We start from the raw sequence: 15557 nt of genomic DNA, 5'->3' as shown, positions 1-15557 counted from the left end.
ACACTCAAAACAGTCCTGAAGAGCAGAGATGGCTCCTGCTGGCCAGGTTTTCACCTGCTTCTGAAGCGGTTTTGTGCGCCTGACGAGCGGTCTGTATGCTGGAATTAACATAACAGAGATGTGGTCTGAGTAGCCGAGGTGGGGGCGGGCTCCGCCGGCACGCCTGGGATGTTTGTGTAAACAAGATCAAGCTGCTCGCCTCTCGCTGCAAAGTCCACATACTGATGGAATTTAGGGAGCACTGTCTTGAGATTTGCATGGTTGAAATCTCCGGCGACAATAAACAGTCCGTCGGGGTGAGCGCTCTGCAGTTCGCTCATAGCCCCATACAGTTCACAGAGCGCTTCCTTAGCGTTAGCGCTGGGGGAATGTAAACTCCGGTTATGCAAACAGTGGTGAATTCCCGTGGTAGATAAAAAGGTCTGCATCTAACAGTCACAAGCTCCAACAGCTGATGAACAGTAACTAGAGACTAGCATAGAGTTCTTGCACCATTCCGTGTTGATGTAAACACACAAGCCACCACCGCGAGTCTTACCGCAGAGAGCTGTATTTCTGTCGGCACGAAACGAGGCGAGCCCGCCTAGCTGAATAGCGGCATCCGAACTCTGTCGCTGAGCCACGCCTCCGTGAAAACAAAGACGCAGCAGTCTCTAAACTCACGCTGCGTAGCCTGCTGGAGTCGGATATAGTCCAGTTTATTGTCCAGGAGCAAACATTTGAGAGCAGGATAGATGGGAGAGCCGGCCGGCTAGGGTTTGTTTTTAGCCTAGCATGGACCCCGCCCTCTTTCCGCGCTCGCTCACGACACCGCTACGACGTCCTCTCCTCGGCCACCGGCATCAGGCGACGCCGAGGGCTGGAGGCCTGGTCTCCGCAGCAAGCCGAGTACGCATAGCGCCTCCTGCAGGTCATCATGCAGCTTGGTTTTTGCATGAGTCTTATATTTGAGTAGTGTCTGGCGATGGTAGACACGAACACTGGTTGCTCCGATGTCCATGTGTTGCAAAAGTCGGGCTTTTTTAACAAAAATAGCACCATTGTGGATCCGGAGTGGCCGCTGCGTGCTACCGCGCCGCCATCTTGGATCAGACACAATTCTGATCAAGGCACAATTCGCGGCATTCTCGTGTAGCCTACTGTCACGATTCCCTTGTTGTCTGCCCCGTGTTTCACTTGTCTGTCTAAAAACTACACTTCCCACAATTCCCTGATCTCATCACTGCCATCTTTGCATCATTGTTCTCACCTGTGTCTCATTTTGTCATCATGTCTCCTGTGTATTTAAACCCTGCTGTTTCTTCATTCCCCTGTCGACTGTTGATGTGTTTCCTGTTCAACCTGTTCTCCCCGTTTGTGGTCCCTTGATGTTTTTGTGCTTTTATTTTTATTTTCCCATTGTGGATGTTTCGTTTGTTTCTGTTTTGTCTTTTTTCACGTTCAATAAAGAACCAACTGCATTTAGATGCTCACCCTCGTCTGCCTTTACCTACTCATCGTAACAGAAAGCGTAGTTTTTAGACAGACAAGTGAAACAACAAGGGAATCGTGACACCTACACTCAATAAAACGTTGGGTTATTTTGTGTACCCAATAGCTGGGTTAAATATATTGGGTCGTTCTGTTGGGTTATTCGGAACATTTATTGGGTTGTTTCTATAACAACGCAGCCCGTTAGGTTAAAATTCAAATTTCAACGGTTGACCACCACAGCTGACAGAAGATACATGGGTGAGTTAATATTACACACTACAGTATGCATATTTACGTAATTTTTTTTTCATTATAATGTGACTTTAAGCTTTTACATAGTATTATTGCCGTTTTTCCGTTCTAAATGTTCAGCCAATTATTTCCATGTTTATATCTCCCCTCTATGACTGCTTTTTGTCCGCTATCTGCGACTAACGACACCAATATGGCCATATAGCCAGCCAATTTCGTAGTACTACTCGGTTGTTATACCCTTCCTAACTTTCTATGGTCTTTCCAATACTTTTTTGGGAAAGTTATTCATATTTTCAGATATTAACCGACGCGCTCGGCTTCAAGACCCAGCGGAAGCCTGGTCCATCCATCCAGTGTCGCAGTCACTTACAGGAAGAAGGTATGCTGTGTTATATAAAGGCCTACATTGTAGCGCAAATGTTTACTTGGGCTATCCCAACTACAGTGTGAATTTAAAATACTACAAAGTGTTAAACTAGGGTGACCATACGTCCTCTTTTTCCTGGACATGTCCTTTTTTCGGACCTAAAGAAAATGCGTCCGGACGGGACGCCATTCATTGTGTGCTTTTTTTTTTCATTGCTTTAGATCCTGCCTTAAAAATTATTTTTTTATCTAGACAACTCTATAAAGATTAAAAGTTATAAAAGATAACTATGACTCAATAAGATAGTAAGTTATTACAATAGTCAGTTGAGTTACATAACACTTTTCAGATCGCCACATGCCCATTAAATAAAATGACAGTTGGTTGAGACTTTATTCCTTTATAATAACATTTAACTTATTACTTTTTAAATGACAAATAGCAGTAAAAGGACATTTTAAATGGAGGTCATTTACCACAATACATGGCCATTGCAGAAGCTCATACTGTAAAATTACAGCTCCTGTGATTTTACAGTGAATTTATAGTAGGTTGGTGACAATAGGCTTTATTTTTATTAATTCACTTTATATGAACTAAACATTTTTTACACAGGATGCTATGGATTCATATGTAAGGGAAAAGCTTCAGAAGTGGAACCTTGAAACATTAATCGACAGATTTGCAGGTGAGAGATAATGTAGCAAGTCTGAAAAAGGAAACCCTGTCTCAGTTGCTTACCCTCCTCACAATTAAAAAATGTCATCACTAATATAGTGAAACCTTTTTAATTTGACTTCATGAAAAGCAGAACTTAGGCCTATTTTTTTTAATTAGTTTTTTTACATCAATAAATCCAGAAATCAGAACATTTTCATACAGAAAGGAAAGCCTTGAGTCACAAATGCATTTTGGGACAAACATGCTTGCTCATACACACACATACACACACACACACACAGGTGTGACTGCAAGAGTGCATTTGTATAGAACAGCCACAAATGCATATAAAGGGGTGAGACCTATCAGCCACACAAACACAAATCCAGGTGCACACACATGCATACACAACTAAATTTCTGGTTATTGGTGTTGGTTTTATATACATTTATATATTTTTTTTATTTAAAATTAATTATCTTTTCTACATATAATTTGACAATCGAACTCTACATCTTTTCTTTTAGTGGCATTTAAGTTATATTTTTGCAAATTTGTGGTGTTATTGCAAAAACAGACAATTTTAAAACACCTCAAATAATAATTGTTATTTGGCACACACACACACTGTAATTTCCCCAGGTTTTTTCTAACCAGCAGACAACAAAATTCGGCCTTTAACACCTAGACCAATATTCAGACACAACCTACATTTAATTAAGATCACTATTACAGTGATTTTTCATAAAAATTTTACAATTCATAATATGCAATCTAATGGTATAGTTGAGTAACTTTGCTGTAAATGGGTTAAAAAAAAAAAAAATCACATATCACCCAAAACACAGCATAAATGTATTGAGAAGTGAATTATAAAAATTATATATCATTTGTAATATTAAAAGTATATATTTTTTTTATACAATTGCTCTGTAAATATGTGGACTTTAATGGAACCCAAACACCCAAGGGTGTAAAGTGTATATGAGGAGAATATGAGGTTAATCAATGGGACCTGAAACCATTTAATTATTTGGTGGACTATCCCTTTAAGTATATGATGAGGACATTATGATGGTTAACGGTGTATGATGGTTAAAGGGATAGTTCACTTTGAAATACATTTTTGGTATGTTTTAGCTTACCTCAAGGGCATCCAAGATGTCTTTGTTTCCGCAGTAGTTTCAATTTTGATATTTTTAGGTCAAACCGTCCTTGTCTGTCAGTCATATAATGCAGGTCTATGGTCACCACCTCAAAGAGCATGCACAGAGAAGTCCAAATTAAACATGATTTAATGACTCGTAAATGTAAGTTCACATTGATGGCCTAAGACACGAAACGAGCGGTTTGTGTGAGAAAACGAACAGTATTTATATAGTTTTTACCTCTTGTAAGCACAGCCACAATGGCACATTGTGGGTTTTGACCGCCATTACTTTGCATACGTGGTGTCCCCTGATGAAGCTCTCGAGGCTGTCTCTGTGAACTCACTGCATAATTTTCAGCCCTTGCATGCAGTGAAATCATATAATAGACGATGACTTGTACTACATTCCCTTGCGCTACAGACGTTTTTAAGGCAGTATTTTTTTTTTCTTTTACATGAGTTGTACAAGCTTTTACTTTTCCCCCCTTATCTATCTTTATTAAATACATGTTATAAATAGAAGCTTCTTGTACATCTAGACATACACACTTTACCACAGATGAGCGCCGAGCTACAGTGACTGAGAGGATTACTTTATTGCCAGGTATAAGAAAAATGTAACCAAAGGTGCTGAAACCTTATTTACTTTCTTCTTTCTACTTTCTTACTTATTCCTTTTTTATTCCTTAAATCAAAATTGTGGTGTGATCAAAGCAGTTCAATGTGAAACTGTCTAAATAATCCACAGATTTATTTTCTCCTAATTTTGGTAATTTTAGTAGTAACTGTTACATCGGCCTGTTAACATTTTTCAAACATTGCTTTACGTTGCTGAGATATTAATCACTCTGATACTGTTTGATTCATGCAGATTCACAAGTCAGTGAGGCAGACAATAACAAAATGACAGAGTGGCTGAAAAAGAATAAGCAACCAGTTAGTCAAGTTGAGGAATTTATGAGAGGAACAGCTATCTACAGAGCACAGTGGATAAGAGAGAACGGGTCTAAATCTTTAATAGAGATCACCCAAGAGTATCCAAGACTTCTGGACACCCCTGGAATGGTAAAGAAATGTTAAATCTATAATAAGAAAATGAGGTTTGCATTAATCGTAATAAACAATTAATACTAACCTAAACAATTCATTTGTTTGCTTGGACATAGTATAAAAATCACTGTGTCCTGCCCTAAAAAAATGGTATTTTATACCCACATGCCAAAGATAAACTTTTTGAAATTTGGGGACATGCATCTCAGCGAATCCTTTCGTATTGCAAGACCGAGAAGAGAGCCTTGGATCTTCTTCCTGTTCAGACTAACATTTCTTCTGGTGAGAAAATCCTGCACAACAGCTCTGTACTTTCATGTCAAGTTATAATATTTTGTCTATAATATAATGCACTTGTTTAAAGATTAATCCATTGTTCTTTCTGTTTTATGTAAAGACACTCTTGGAGATGTTGCTTTAAAAACCCTGCCAGCTATCCTTCCTCCATTGCCACACAAAACGGGCTGCAAGATGTTTCGGCCCTCTTACCAGGAGGCAAAACAAGCATTTGTTGATTTACAGCCTGTAGGTACATCATTTATGACAACACATTTGGGGTAATATTTGATCCATGTGTGCATATTTACCATTTAAAAATTATATTTAGAGGTTGGAACAAACATCATCCAATATTTGGAGGAGGAGGAGCAACGGAGGCAATTCCCTCATGTCCTGCAGCTTGGGGACAAATTCAACTGCTCACAAGCCTTCGTCATTGTGGGAGGAGCGGCACTAGAGCAAGACAGCCTTTTACAAGCTGTGGATACATGCTTTAAATTATTTTATGTTTTAGACATTGAGTATCCAAAGCCTGCAGCAGCTGTTTGGCAGTTTCTACAACACACAATATATTCTGTGCCAGGAGGAGTTCCATCAACTCATCGTTGCCTACTTAGTTTATAATCGGATAAGCTGGACAAGCTTTGGTTTGTTTTGTTTGTGTATTTGTATTCCATGTTTCTTAGAACTTAAAACATAATTGTAAATAAATTCATTTTAGCATTAATATTCTGTGCCTGGAGGTGTTCCCCAACACACTGTCGCCTTATGAGGCAGTTTATAATTGCATTACTTCTATTTATTTATTTATTGAAAGAATTTCTTATCTTAAGGAAGTAAATTAAAGCAATTGCAAACTATAGCTTAATGAAAATGTTTACAACTGTTTATTTGTGTTTTTGTGATCCATGTTTCTTAGAACTTAAAACATAACTCTAAATTAATTCATTTTAACATTAATATTCTGTGCCTGGAAGTGTTCCCTCAACACGTCGCCTGATGAGGCAGTTTATAATTGCATTACTTTTTTTATTTTTTATTTATTGAAACAATTTCTTACCTTTAGGTAAGTACATTAAAACAATTGCAACAATAACTTTTGAATGCAATGTCTAATTGAATGTAAATAAAGCATTTTTAATATACTTAAGTTGTGAGTTATTTATTTACATGGCAATAATAGTAATTATAATTAATATTAATAATAGGTTGATTAAAGCATTTTGGCCAAATAACCCAACAGATTTGTTTTTTGTAACCCAATTTATTGGGTAAAACTAGTTACCTAATTTATTGGGTTAAAATAACCCAACAATAGGTCGGTGCTATATCAACCCACCATTGGGTTAGCTGTTTTTAACCCAACTTTTTTAAGTGAGTGTGTATAAATACCATTGGAAAAAAGAGCAACAACTGACTTGCTTCAAAAGATGTTCACAGCTATGAACAATCACACCTGAATGCAAACTAGGCAACATGCACTCTACTTTCTAAATCAGCACATGTAATTCGACTTACCTGTACCTGTAACAATTTTAATAAATTGTTTAACTGAATTGTTAAATGTGAATTTAAAGGTTCAAATGTAAAACACTCACGTTTCTTTTCATTTTGTTAACAGGGCCGACTAAATGAAGATATGGAGGAGTAGCTTGTAAGCTTGTTTATATGAATGTTTACCTGTTTGTCTAATATTGTTGTGAACATATTGTTTTTTTTTTATTCATAGTAAATTAACTGAATCAAATTCCAAGTCTGTATCATTCATAAGTTGTTGAAAAAGCCTCTACAATAGTTTTGGGCAAATGAGGACAGAAATTTGATTGGTTCTGGATGTCCGCCCATAGAATATTAATTAAGATTAAAATTACCAACTGGTTACCAACACACAACTATTGATTCATGACGTTGCAACGACAAACAGGCATCGTCACAGAGTTACGTTGTGGCGACGAATCCAGGAATTTCACTTTTCCGGTTGTCACAACGCAACCACTAACGTTGCCACAACGAAAGATTCGTAATGTGATTACATTGCCGTTATGTAATGGTCACGTAATTTGGCTAGCTGGGTTGTCAGGAGGGGTGAAAGTGACGCTGCATAATACACATTTGTTTCATCATAAGTTTTGCTTTCGGTTTGTGAACTCTGAGTCACAATAAACAAATACGAAAACAAGAAAAATAAACTCAAATCCTGCACAAAGTTTTGCTCATTTATATGAATTAGTGGGTGGCTCTTAAAAGAGCCGTTTTGAGGAAGAAACTCAGTCAAGAGTTCATCTACTTCTTTTTAGGCGCGGCCTTTTTAGGTTTGGCTGCTTTCGGCTTTGCCGCTTTGGGTTTGACAGTCTTGGCCTTCTTGGGGCTCTTGGCGGCTTTCTTGGGGGTTGCTGGTTTCTTTGCCTTCTTGGGGCTCTTCGTTGCCTTTTTAGCGGCTGCGGGTTTCTTCACCTTCTTGGGGGATTTCTTGGCGGCAGGTTTCTTAGTCGCGGCACTCTTGGGCTTCTTGGCGGCGGCGGGTTTCTTGACTGCGGCCTTCTTGACTTTAGGAGCGGCTTTCTTGGCGGGTTTCTTCTCGCTCTCGGCTTGTTTCTTGTTGAGCTTGAATGATCCGGAGGCGCCGGTCCCTTTGGTCTGGACCAGAGTCCCTTCAGTCACCAGACTCTTGATGGCGATCTTGACGCGGGAGTTGTTCTTCTCCACATCGTATCCACCGGCGGCGAGAGCTTTCTTCAGGGCGGCGAGAGACACGCCGCTCCTCTCCTTGGAAGCGGACACAGTTTTGATGATGAGTTCACCGACGCTTGGGCCCGTTTTCTTGGGTTTAGCAGCAGATATCTTCTTGGGCGCTTTGGCCGGCGTGGCGGCTGCAGCTGGAGCGGTTTCTGCCATCTTTCTGATCGGATGTGTAACGTCACACACACACAGTGTTTGAGTTCAGTAATGAAGAGAGGTTGAGCGGCGCTGCGCTCTTAAACACATCATGAGAACCATGTAGACTCAATCCGCCCGTCTCAGTGTCTGTGCGCCTCCGAGGGCCACTCGTGCTTGTGTTTTCTCCTCTCACATTTACAGCAAAACTGAAGCGATACAATTGCTTAGTGGGGTGAAAACGATGTGAACACCGAGCAGGGGTTTTGCTCTTTATTTGGAGATGAAAACACGTGACGAGGCAACGTTTAGTTTTCGCCTTCACTTCAAATCCACGGCGAGCATGAGCCACTGGAAAAAGCTGCCTGTGAATTGTATGTGCTTTTCATGTATAAATGTTGATAACAGATTGAACACATCCTCTGTGCATTGAACACACACTTTGACGATGACTTTAATGAAATGAGTATCACTGAGGGACTTGTGGACAGTTTCTTACAGTAGTTGTTTTGGGCAGCATGAAGTACACGCTCCAGTCGGAGGATCCGTGTCTGTTTGTGACTCTCATGTGTGTTCATCTATATATATTACTCACGTGGATCAACAAAAACCTCAGATAGTGTCAAATGTTCTAAATATTTTCAAGATAATTAGCAAATAATAGAATAAAATATATTTTGACATATTTTTTTTCTTTTTTTTTCTATTATCTAAAAGATCCATCCATCCATCCATCTTCAACCGCTTATCCGAAGTCGGGTCGCGGGGGCAGCTGCTCCAGCAGGGGGCCCCAAACTTCCCTATCCCGAGCCACATTAACCAGCTCTGACTGGGGGACCCGAGGCGTTCCCAGGCCAGTGTGGAGATGTAATCTCTCCACCTAGTCCTGGGTCTTCCCGAGGCCTCCTCCCAGCTGGACGTGCCTGAAACACCTCCCTAGGGAGGCGGCCAGGGGCATCCTTACCAGATGCCCAAACCACCTCAACTGACTCCTTTCAACGCAAAGGAGCAGCGGCTCTACTCCGAGCTCCTCACGGATGACTGAGCTCCTCACCCTATCTCTAAGGGAGAAGCCCGCCACCCTTCTGAGGAAGCCCATTTCGGCCGCTTGTACTCGCGACCTAGTTCTTTCGGTCATGACCCAACCTTCATGACCATAGGTGAGGGTAGGAACAAAAATTGACCGGTAGATCGAGAGCTTTGCCTTTCGGCTCAGCTCTCTTTTCAGTGATCAACGGTGCGATAGAGCGAGTGCAATACCGCCCCCGCTGCCCCGATTCTCCGGCCAACCTCCCGCTCCATTGTCCCCTCACTCGTGAACAAGACCCCGAGGTACTTGAACTCCTTCACTTGGGGCAAAACCTCATTCCCTACCTGGAGTACGCACTCCATCGGTTTCCTGCTGAGATAATGCAACAAATCAGGACAAATCTAGAATATGATTAATTATTTTCACACTGAAATGTCATGAGACTGTGACTGTCAAACAAAACATATTGAGCTACACGTGTGAAATGCGTGTGTAACTTATGTGCAGCTTATGTGTATTCTCTCAGGAACATATTGAGTCTAAATACTGTAGACGCACAACTTAATTTAATAATTTCAGTAGTACACCTAAATGACAATAGTCATATCATACTGTTCATATGTTACACTTGCTATAGTTTACTTCCATGTTGTTTCTTCATCAAAAACAAAGTCAACATTAAATCAAATCAATCACTGAAACATCAGTGCCATCTTGAGTAAGAAACAGCATATATATTATGTATGTGCACGCACATATTGAATACTGATAATACACCATTGTTGCACAGCAAATCAATGTAATGTATAGTATTTATTTGTATGTATATCCCAGCCAACATTTCCATGTGGGCCCCATGTGGGTTTTTGATGGGCTGTCACTTGGGCCCTACATGGGAAACCTAAATGGGGCCCCAGAAAATATTGTTTATAGGCTCCACATGGGACCCATGTGTGTTAGCCCATGTGGGCAAAATATGGGTACACTGTGGACACTAATGGAACTTTTCCACTGCACATTATGGTTCATCTCGACTCAACTCGCTTTACTTTTCTGAGCGTACTTTTCCACTGCAGTTTAGTGTCTTCTCAACGTGGGCAGGATTATAGGCTCATCTTCATAATTGTACCGCCTCTACTGCCGTGACATCATCTTAAACGTGACACAACATTACTGACCATAAACAATAACACGACTGCTAGTTGTTAGCTACTAACTCATTGTGCTGCATAAAAAGTTGTTGCTTGGTGATTTTACACAAGTGTAACAATTAAATTGGCCTGGTTGTTTTAGAAGCAAGCTTTCCAGTAGCTGATCAACTAAATAAACTGAAGCTTATATAGAGCAGAATATAGAGTTAACGTAGCAAAACGTACAGAGTCAAGTCGAGTCAAACCATAATGTGCAGCAGAAAAGTGACAAAATACTTTTTTAAGGGAAGGACTACATTTCCCGCCATCACCTTCCTTGTGTTTTTCTTCACTCTCTAACTCAAACAATGAATCATCCTGACTAACATCAAACCAGCTCAGTTCCCCATCAAGCACTTCAGCACCAAGATAATCTGTTTCTCCTAAATGACTTACAAATGAAGTGAGCTTTTGACCATTGACATTTTTTACTGCTCTTTTTCTAACATTTTGTCTATCCATGATTTGTAATGACCTGTTTGTTGCTGGTTCTAGTGTTGACTGTGGAGGACGAATGACACACATACACAGGTACGCACACACAAACAAACACATACGCACATGCACACACACACAAACACACGCACGCACACACAAACAAACACATACGCACATGCACGCACACACAAACACACGCACATTGATTCCTTAAATGTTCTTTAGTTGGTCTTAAAAGGTCTTAAAGTCTTAAATTTAGCTTCATAAACCTATATTATATATACATATATATATATCACCTCACTGACTGATAATTCGCTGGTGAATGGGCCTCAGCATAATGATTCCCCACAGTGCTATGGCAGCGTTTGTGTATCCGTACAAAGCAATTGCATTGTATATTGTGTGATATAAATATATATACATTTATATATTTACATATCTAAAAGAGTCACTTACGTGTTCACGTCTTTTTAAAGATGTCGTTCCGTAAATGTTCCTTCCATCCCACACATCCCAGCGTCAGATCAGCATGAGAGTTGTCTGGGCAGTAGGGCTGGGTATCGAGTTCGATACATTTTAGGCAGCGACCGAATTGCCTCTATACAATCGAGTATCAAAAAATGTCTTGTCGTCAGTATCAAATTTCAATACCTAAAGGGTTAATCTCGTCAACGTCAGCGATAAGCATGTAGTGTGCTAGATGTGCCCAAATCTAAAAGTGCTGGTGATTGGCTGTGGTTAAGCATCAAGGAAAAACACTAGTTTACACCGGTTATGCCCAGAGATGCGGCTCACAAGTGAAGCTGTAGTGTGTATGCGTCCCAACCCCCATAGATGTAAAAGATGTGGAAAAGATAAAAAGTGTGGCTACATTTCACCAGGCTTGATGCCAACAGTGTGTGATGCAATATTTGTGACAAGATAATTGCTGCCAAGACCGGAAACATGACAAATCTGATGAAGCACTTGACAGTGCTCAGAATAACCTTAAGAGCAGAAAGTTGCTCTGTCTTCGACTGCAAGAAGACCGAGCCACTGCAGTCATCCTATCAGTGTCCTCCTGCCACAGAGCCTCCTTCAACATGCCCACCACACACGTCCTCCTCCAAAACTACTGATGAATGCAGCGGCGCTATGACTGGGACTCCGACAGGGAAGGTTAACGTTTAGCACACAAACCAACAAACAAAATAAGCTAGCAGTAGTAGTAGTGGTACCTGCTTTTGTATTTGTTAAATTAAATTTTCTGTGTGTGGTGACATAGTCCTATAAACTGGGACCTACGTAACGTTAGATATAGTTTGGATGTTTGGCTATAAATAGCTAGCTAAATCAATGCTAAAAATGCTTTAAGGTTGACAATAACTGATCAAGTTTAACTCACTTTAAACTAGTTATCTTGTTAAACCATGCTTATCCTTAGGGTTGGTTGAATTAAGAGTTCTTTAACATTAACTCTTCACATTAATGTTATAGCATCTGCCCCTGCTGACCCTGGCATGAGAAGACCATCAAGTGTCAATCATTTCACACTGGCAGAAAAAGGAAAAATTATGAAGGAAATGCAAGATGAGAGCCACAGGGCAGTTACAAACTTCATTGTTAAAGGTTTGCTGCCTTTTTCTACAGTGGAGGCTCCATGGTGGAGGTAAGTAAGATGTGTGGTGTTGTTGTAACTTTACCGCTACGGTTGTTGGCCAGGTGTCTAGATAATCTCTTAACCTAGATAAAGTAATTTTTATTACCTTTTTATAGGAACTAACAACGTTAAAAGAATGCTATTTTTATGTTTTATGGGCTTGCCTGAAAAAGTAGACATGCTAATCTTTTTGAAGAAGTACTGCTGAGTGATTTAAAGATCTTATGTATGCATTAGTGAGCCTCACATACTGATGGAAACTGTTCATTTTGCACTGAAAACTATTTGAACTTTATTCAAACTATTTCACTGATATCTTTTGTTGGTTACATTTTGTTCCTTTGTGCTTTTTTGTTCCTTTGTTGGAGCTGCAGTGGCTCAGGAAATTAGTCTTTGAGTCTGTAAAAAAAGTAAACAAAATATTTCTTAATATTGGTATCAAAAAAAGTATTGTTCAGGAGCCAGTGTCGAAGTCAAGATATCGATATTGATTTTTTTTTTAACTATACCCAGCCCTACTGGGCAGCGTCCACTCAGAGTCAACTCTCATGGAGATAGACTCCTCACTGTGAGGGCATGAGTCTCAATACGCTCCACTCGTGAATCACCCTCATTCTGAGGAACGATTCAGCCTCACGCACCCTCCCACCTGTGATACCCGAGGATTCACACAAGGAGGCACGGTGGGTTCGAGAGTTTGAGCAGGATGACTTTGAGGTTGTCCTCATGGCGGCACATGCCCTGTGAGCCCCTCAATCTCTACAAAGTGCATATTTTCCAATACACTATGTGTGAAACGAGCTCCGACCTTCTGAAAGAGTGAGCGTTCTTATCTCGTTCAGCGGTTCTGATGCTGGAGATAATAAGAACAATGTAATTATGCCCCCCCCCCCCACAGCAAGGGAGAAGAATGTGTACGCACCGCTGACAGGGAGATGCTCCACGTTCTTACAAGGGTGGTCCAAGAGCTTCACCTTGAGTGGACTCCCCGAGAGAAACCTGAACAGTCTCGCCTCAATGAATGGTTCCTGCAGTCTGGCAGCTTCCCACAAATCTGCCACATTCTTCTCCGACGTTCATAATGAGCTATCCAAGTCCTGGTGAGTGCCCTTCTACATTTAGGTGCGTCCCACTGGCGGAGACGAAACGTGTGCCGTCGAATTCGTCACTCCCATTGCTTGCGAGATGCCACCGGTGACGAGCCGGTGGGCCGACTGCTTCATTTTCTCTGCCGTTTGCCTCCGTCTAATACAAGGATTTCTACTCTCAAAATCGACCAGCCATGTTGGCTATTATTATTTTTTGCTCCAAAGCCATTAGGGTTTATAACAGATTCTTGACTCTTGATTTCATGATAAGGTAAGGTTTAGGAAATTACATTTAAATTACTTTGAAACTCTGAAGCGATTATACAGTAATATATGTAAAATATATTGAATTATTTTATGCACTTAGGTGAAATTTTATTTACATTTCTTTGATTGATGCACATTTGAGACATGCACCAATAAACCAAAAAGAATTCCTTTTGTAAAACTTACTTTGCAATAAATATCTTTCTGATTCTGGTTAGGTTTTAAAATAGATATTAAATTCATGGTATGAACAATTTAGCAGAATAAATTGATGAAGTTAGACTTTTCTCCAATGCCAGACTATCAGTGAACAGTGAAAGACATCTGCAACATGGCCAAAATCTCGGGTATACATTATATATTTTTTATTAATTTGCAACCATGGTGATATCTGTCATAAACATGAAAATCCCTGTTTTGACGTGAAGGATAAACTCAATGAAAAAGCTAAATTATCCTCTGGTTTCACAGTTGCGCAGAAATTTCATTTATGTCTTTAAATATTTTCCAACCTCGATTTTTTGGTTATTTTACCTTTTACAGGTAAGGGATTCATTTGCAATTATGACCTGTACAAATGTTTAAGAAGTGTTAAAGTCCCTGTAAAGGCAATAAAAAAAAAATCTAAACACATTATAAATAAAAAATGTATTGCAAAAATGTATTGCTAAAACACATTACAAAGACTGTGGACTGTGAAGTACTGAACAGCCTACGTGCACAAGCGTAGTGACGAACTTCCGCTGTCGCCAGAAGTCGGCATATCTGTTTCCGGTTTACTTGCGCGTCGCCCAAAATGTTTGTTTTTACTCGATGTCTCCAGGATCTTCGTAAGAGTCAGCGATGTTCATCGCATTGTTGATGCCTGGTCCCCTGCTCTGACAAGCAAGCGGGACAAGGGCTTTAAACTCTACATATCGAGTTATCTGCACAAATACAAGGGTAAGTATTTTAATCTAATGTGGTGTGCCGGCAGACAGCGGTTTAAGATGCAATCTTGTGTTATAAGTATTAGGCTATCATGATTATACAGTGAGCAAGCTATATTAATAAGTGTTTAATATAATAAAAGTGTAGAGCAACAACCGAGGGTGTAAGGTAAAGGCTGAATATTGTAGATTTATTACAATATGTTGCATGCTTGAATTAAAATACCTGTGGATATGCAACTTCCCACTCATAAAAGTTTTATGTTATTCAAAGGAGCACATTGATCACTGATCTATCCGTCCTTCAGGTGAGTAGGGATATTCAGGTGAGGAGGGCAGTGGTGGCTCAGTGGTTGAGGCTCAGGGTTACTGACCAGAAGGTTGGGGGTTCAAGCCCCAGCACCACCAAGATGCCACTGTTGGGCCCTTGAGCAAGGCCCTTAACCCTATCTGCTCCAGGGGCGCTGTATCATGGCTGACCCTGCACTCTGACCCCAGCTTAGCTGGAATATGTGAAAACTAATAAATTTCACTGTATATATGCAAAAAACTGTGTGTATAATGTGTGACCAAAATAAAGGATTCTATTCTATATAACAATAGCAAATTTCACTGTACAGTATGATATATCAACCAAAATCTGTATACCAATATTTCATTATTTTCTTTGTCCTCCCCTTTTTACAAACAAATATTCTGCTTCAAAGAAAAAAAAATGAAATTGAATTGATGTTCTCATAAGGGTCCTTCATTATGAACTTGTATGCCATGCATAACATACTGTGGATAGAAATTAAATGGAAAGTTACTGGTATAATAATTGTGGTTATATTATATTACTATTATATTTAGTGTATTGCTAATC

At 40.0% G+C, this 15557-nt stretch overlaps 4 protein-coding genes across 4 annotated transcripts in view; all 4 read right to left on the bottom strand.

The window, feature by feature from the left end:
- The window catches only part of LOC127656003 (histone H2A-like), a 357620-nt gene that overhangs the window by 33097 nt on the left and 308966 nt on the right, over positions 1–15557 (bottom strand). The window lies entirely within an intron of this gene.
- Positions 1–15557, bottom strand: part of LOC127655866 (uncharacterized) — a 105666-nt gene that overhangs the window by 57030 nt on the left and 33079 nt on the right. The window lies entirely within an intron of this gene.
- Positions 1–15557, bottom strand: part of LOC127655896 (zinc finger BED domain-containing protein 4-like) — a 93006-nt gene that overhangs the window by 47068 nt on the left and 30381 nt on the right. The gene's annotated exons all lie outside the window — the stretch shown is intronic.
- Positions 7390–8144, bottom strand: LOC127656070 (histone H1-like). The gene has a single exon (XM_052144235.1). It carries the CDS (start codon positions 8127–8129, stop codon positions 7518–7520), a length of 612 nt encoding a protein of 203 aa, XP_052000195.1. The 5' UTR covers positions 8130–8144; the 3' UTR covers positions 7390–7517.

Source organism: Xyrauchen texanus, chromosome 2, assembly GCF_025860055.1.
Source record: "Xyrauchen texanus isolate HMW12.3.18 chromosome 2, RBS_HiC_50CHRs, whole genome shotgun sequence".
NCBI classification, from domain to species: Eukaryota; Metazoa; Chordata; class Actinopteri; order Cypriniformes; family Catostomidae; genus Xyrauchen; species Xyrauchen texanus.
Note: the sequence above shows the minus strand (reverse complement) of the source record. Positions and strands in the feature narration are given on the sequence as shown.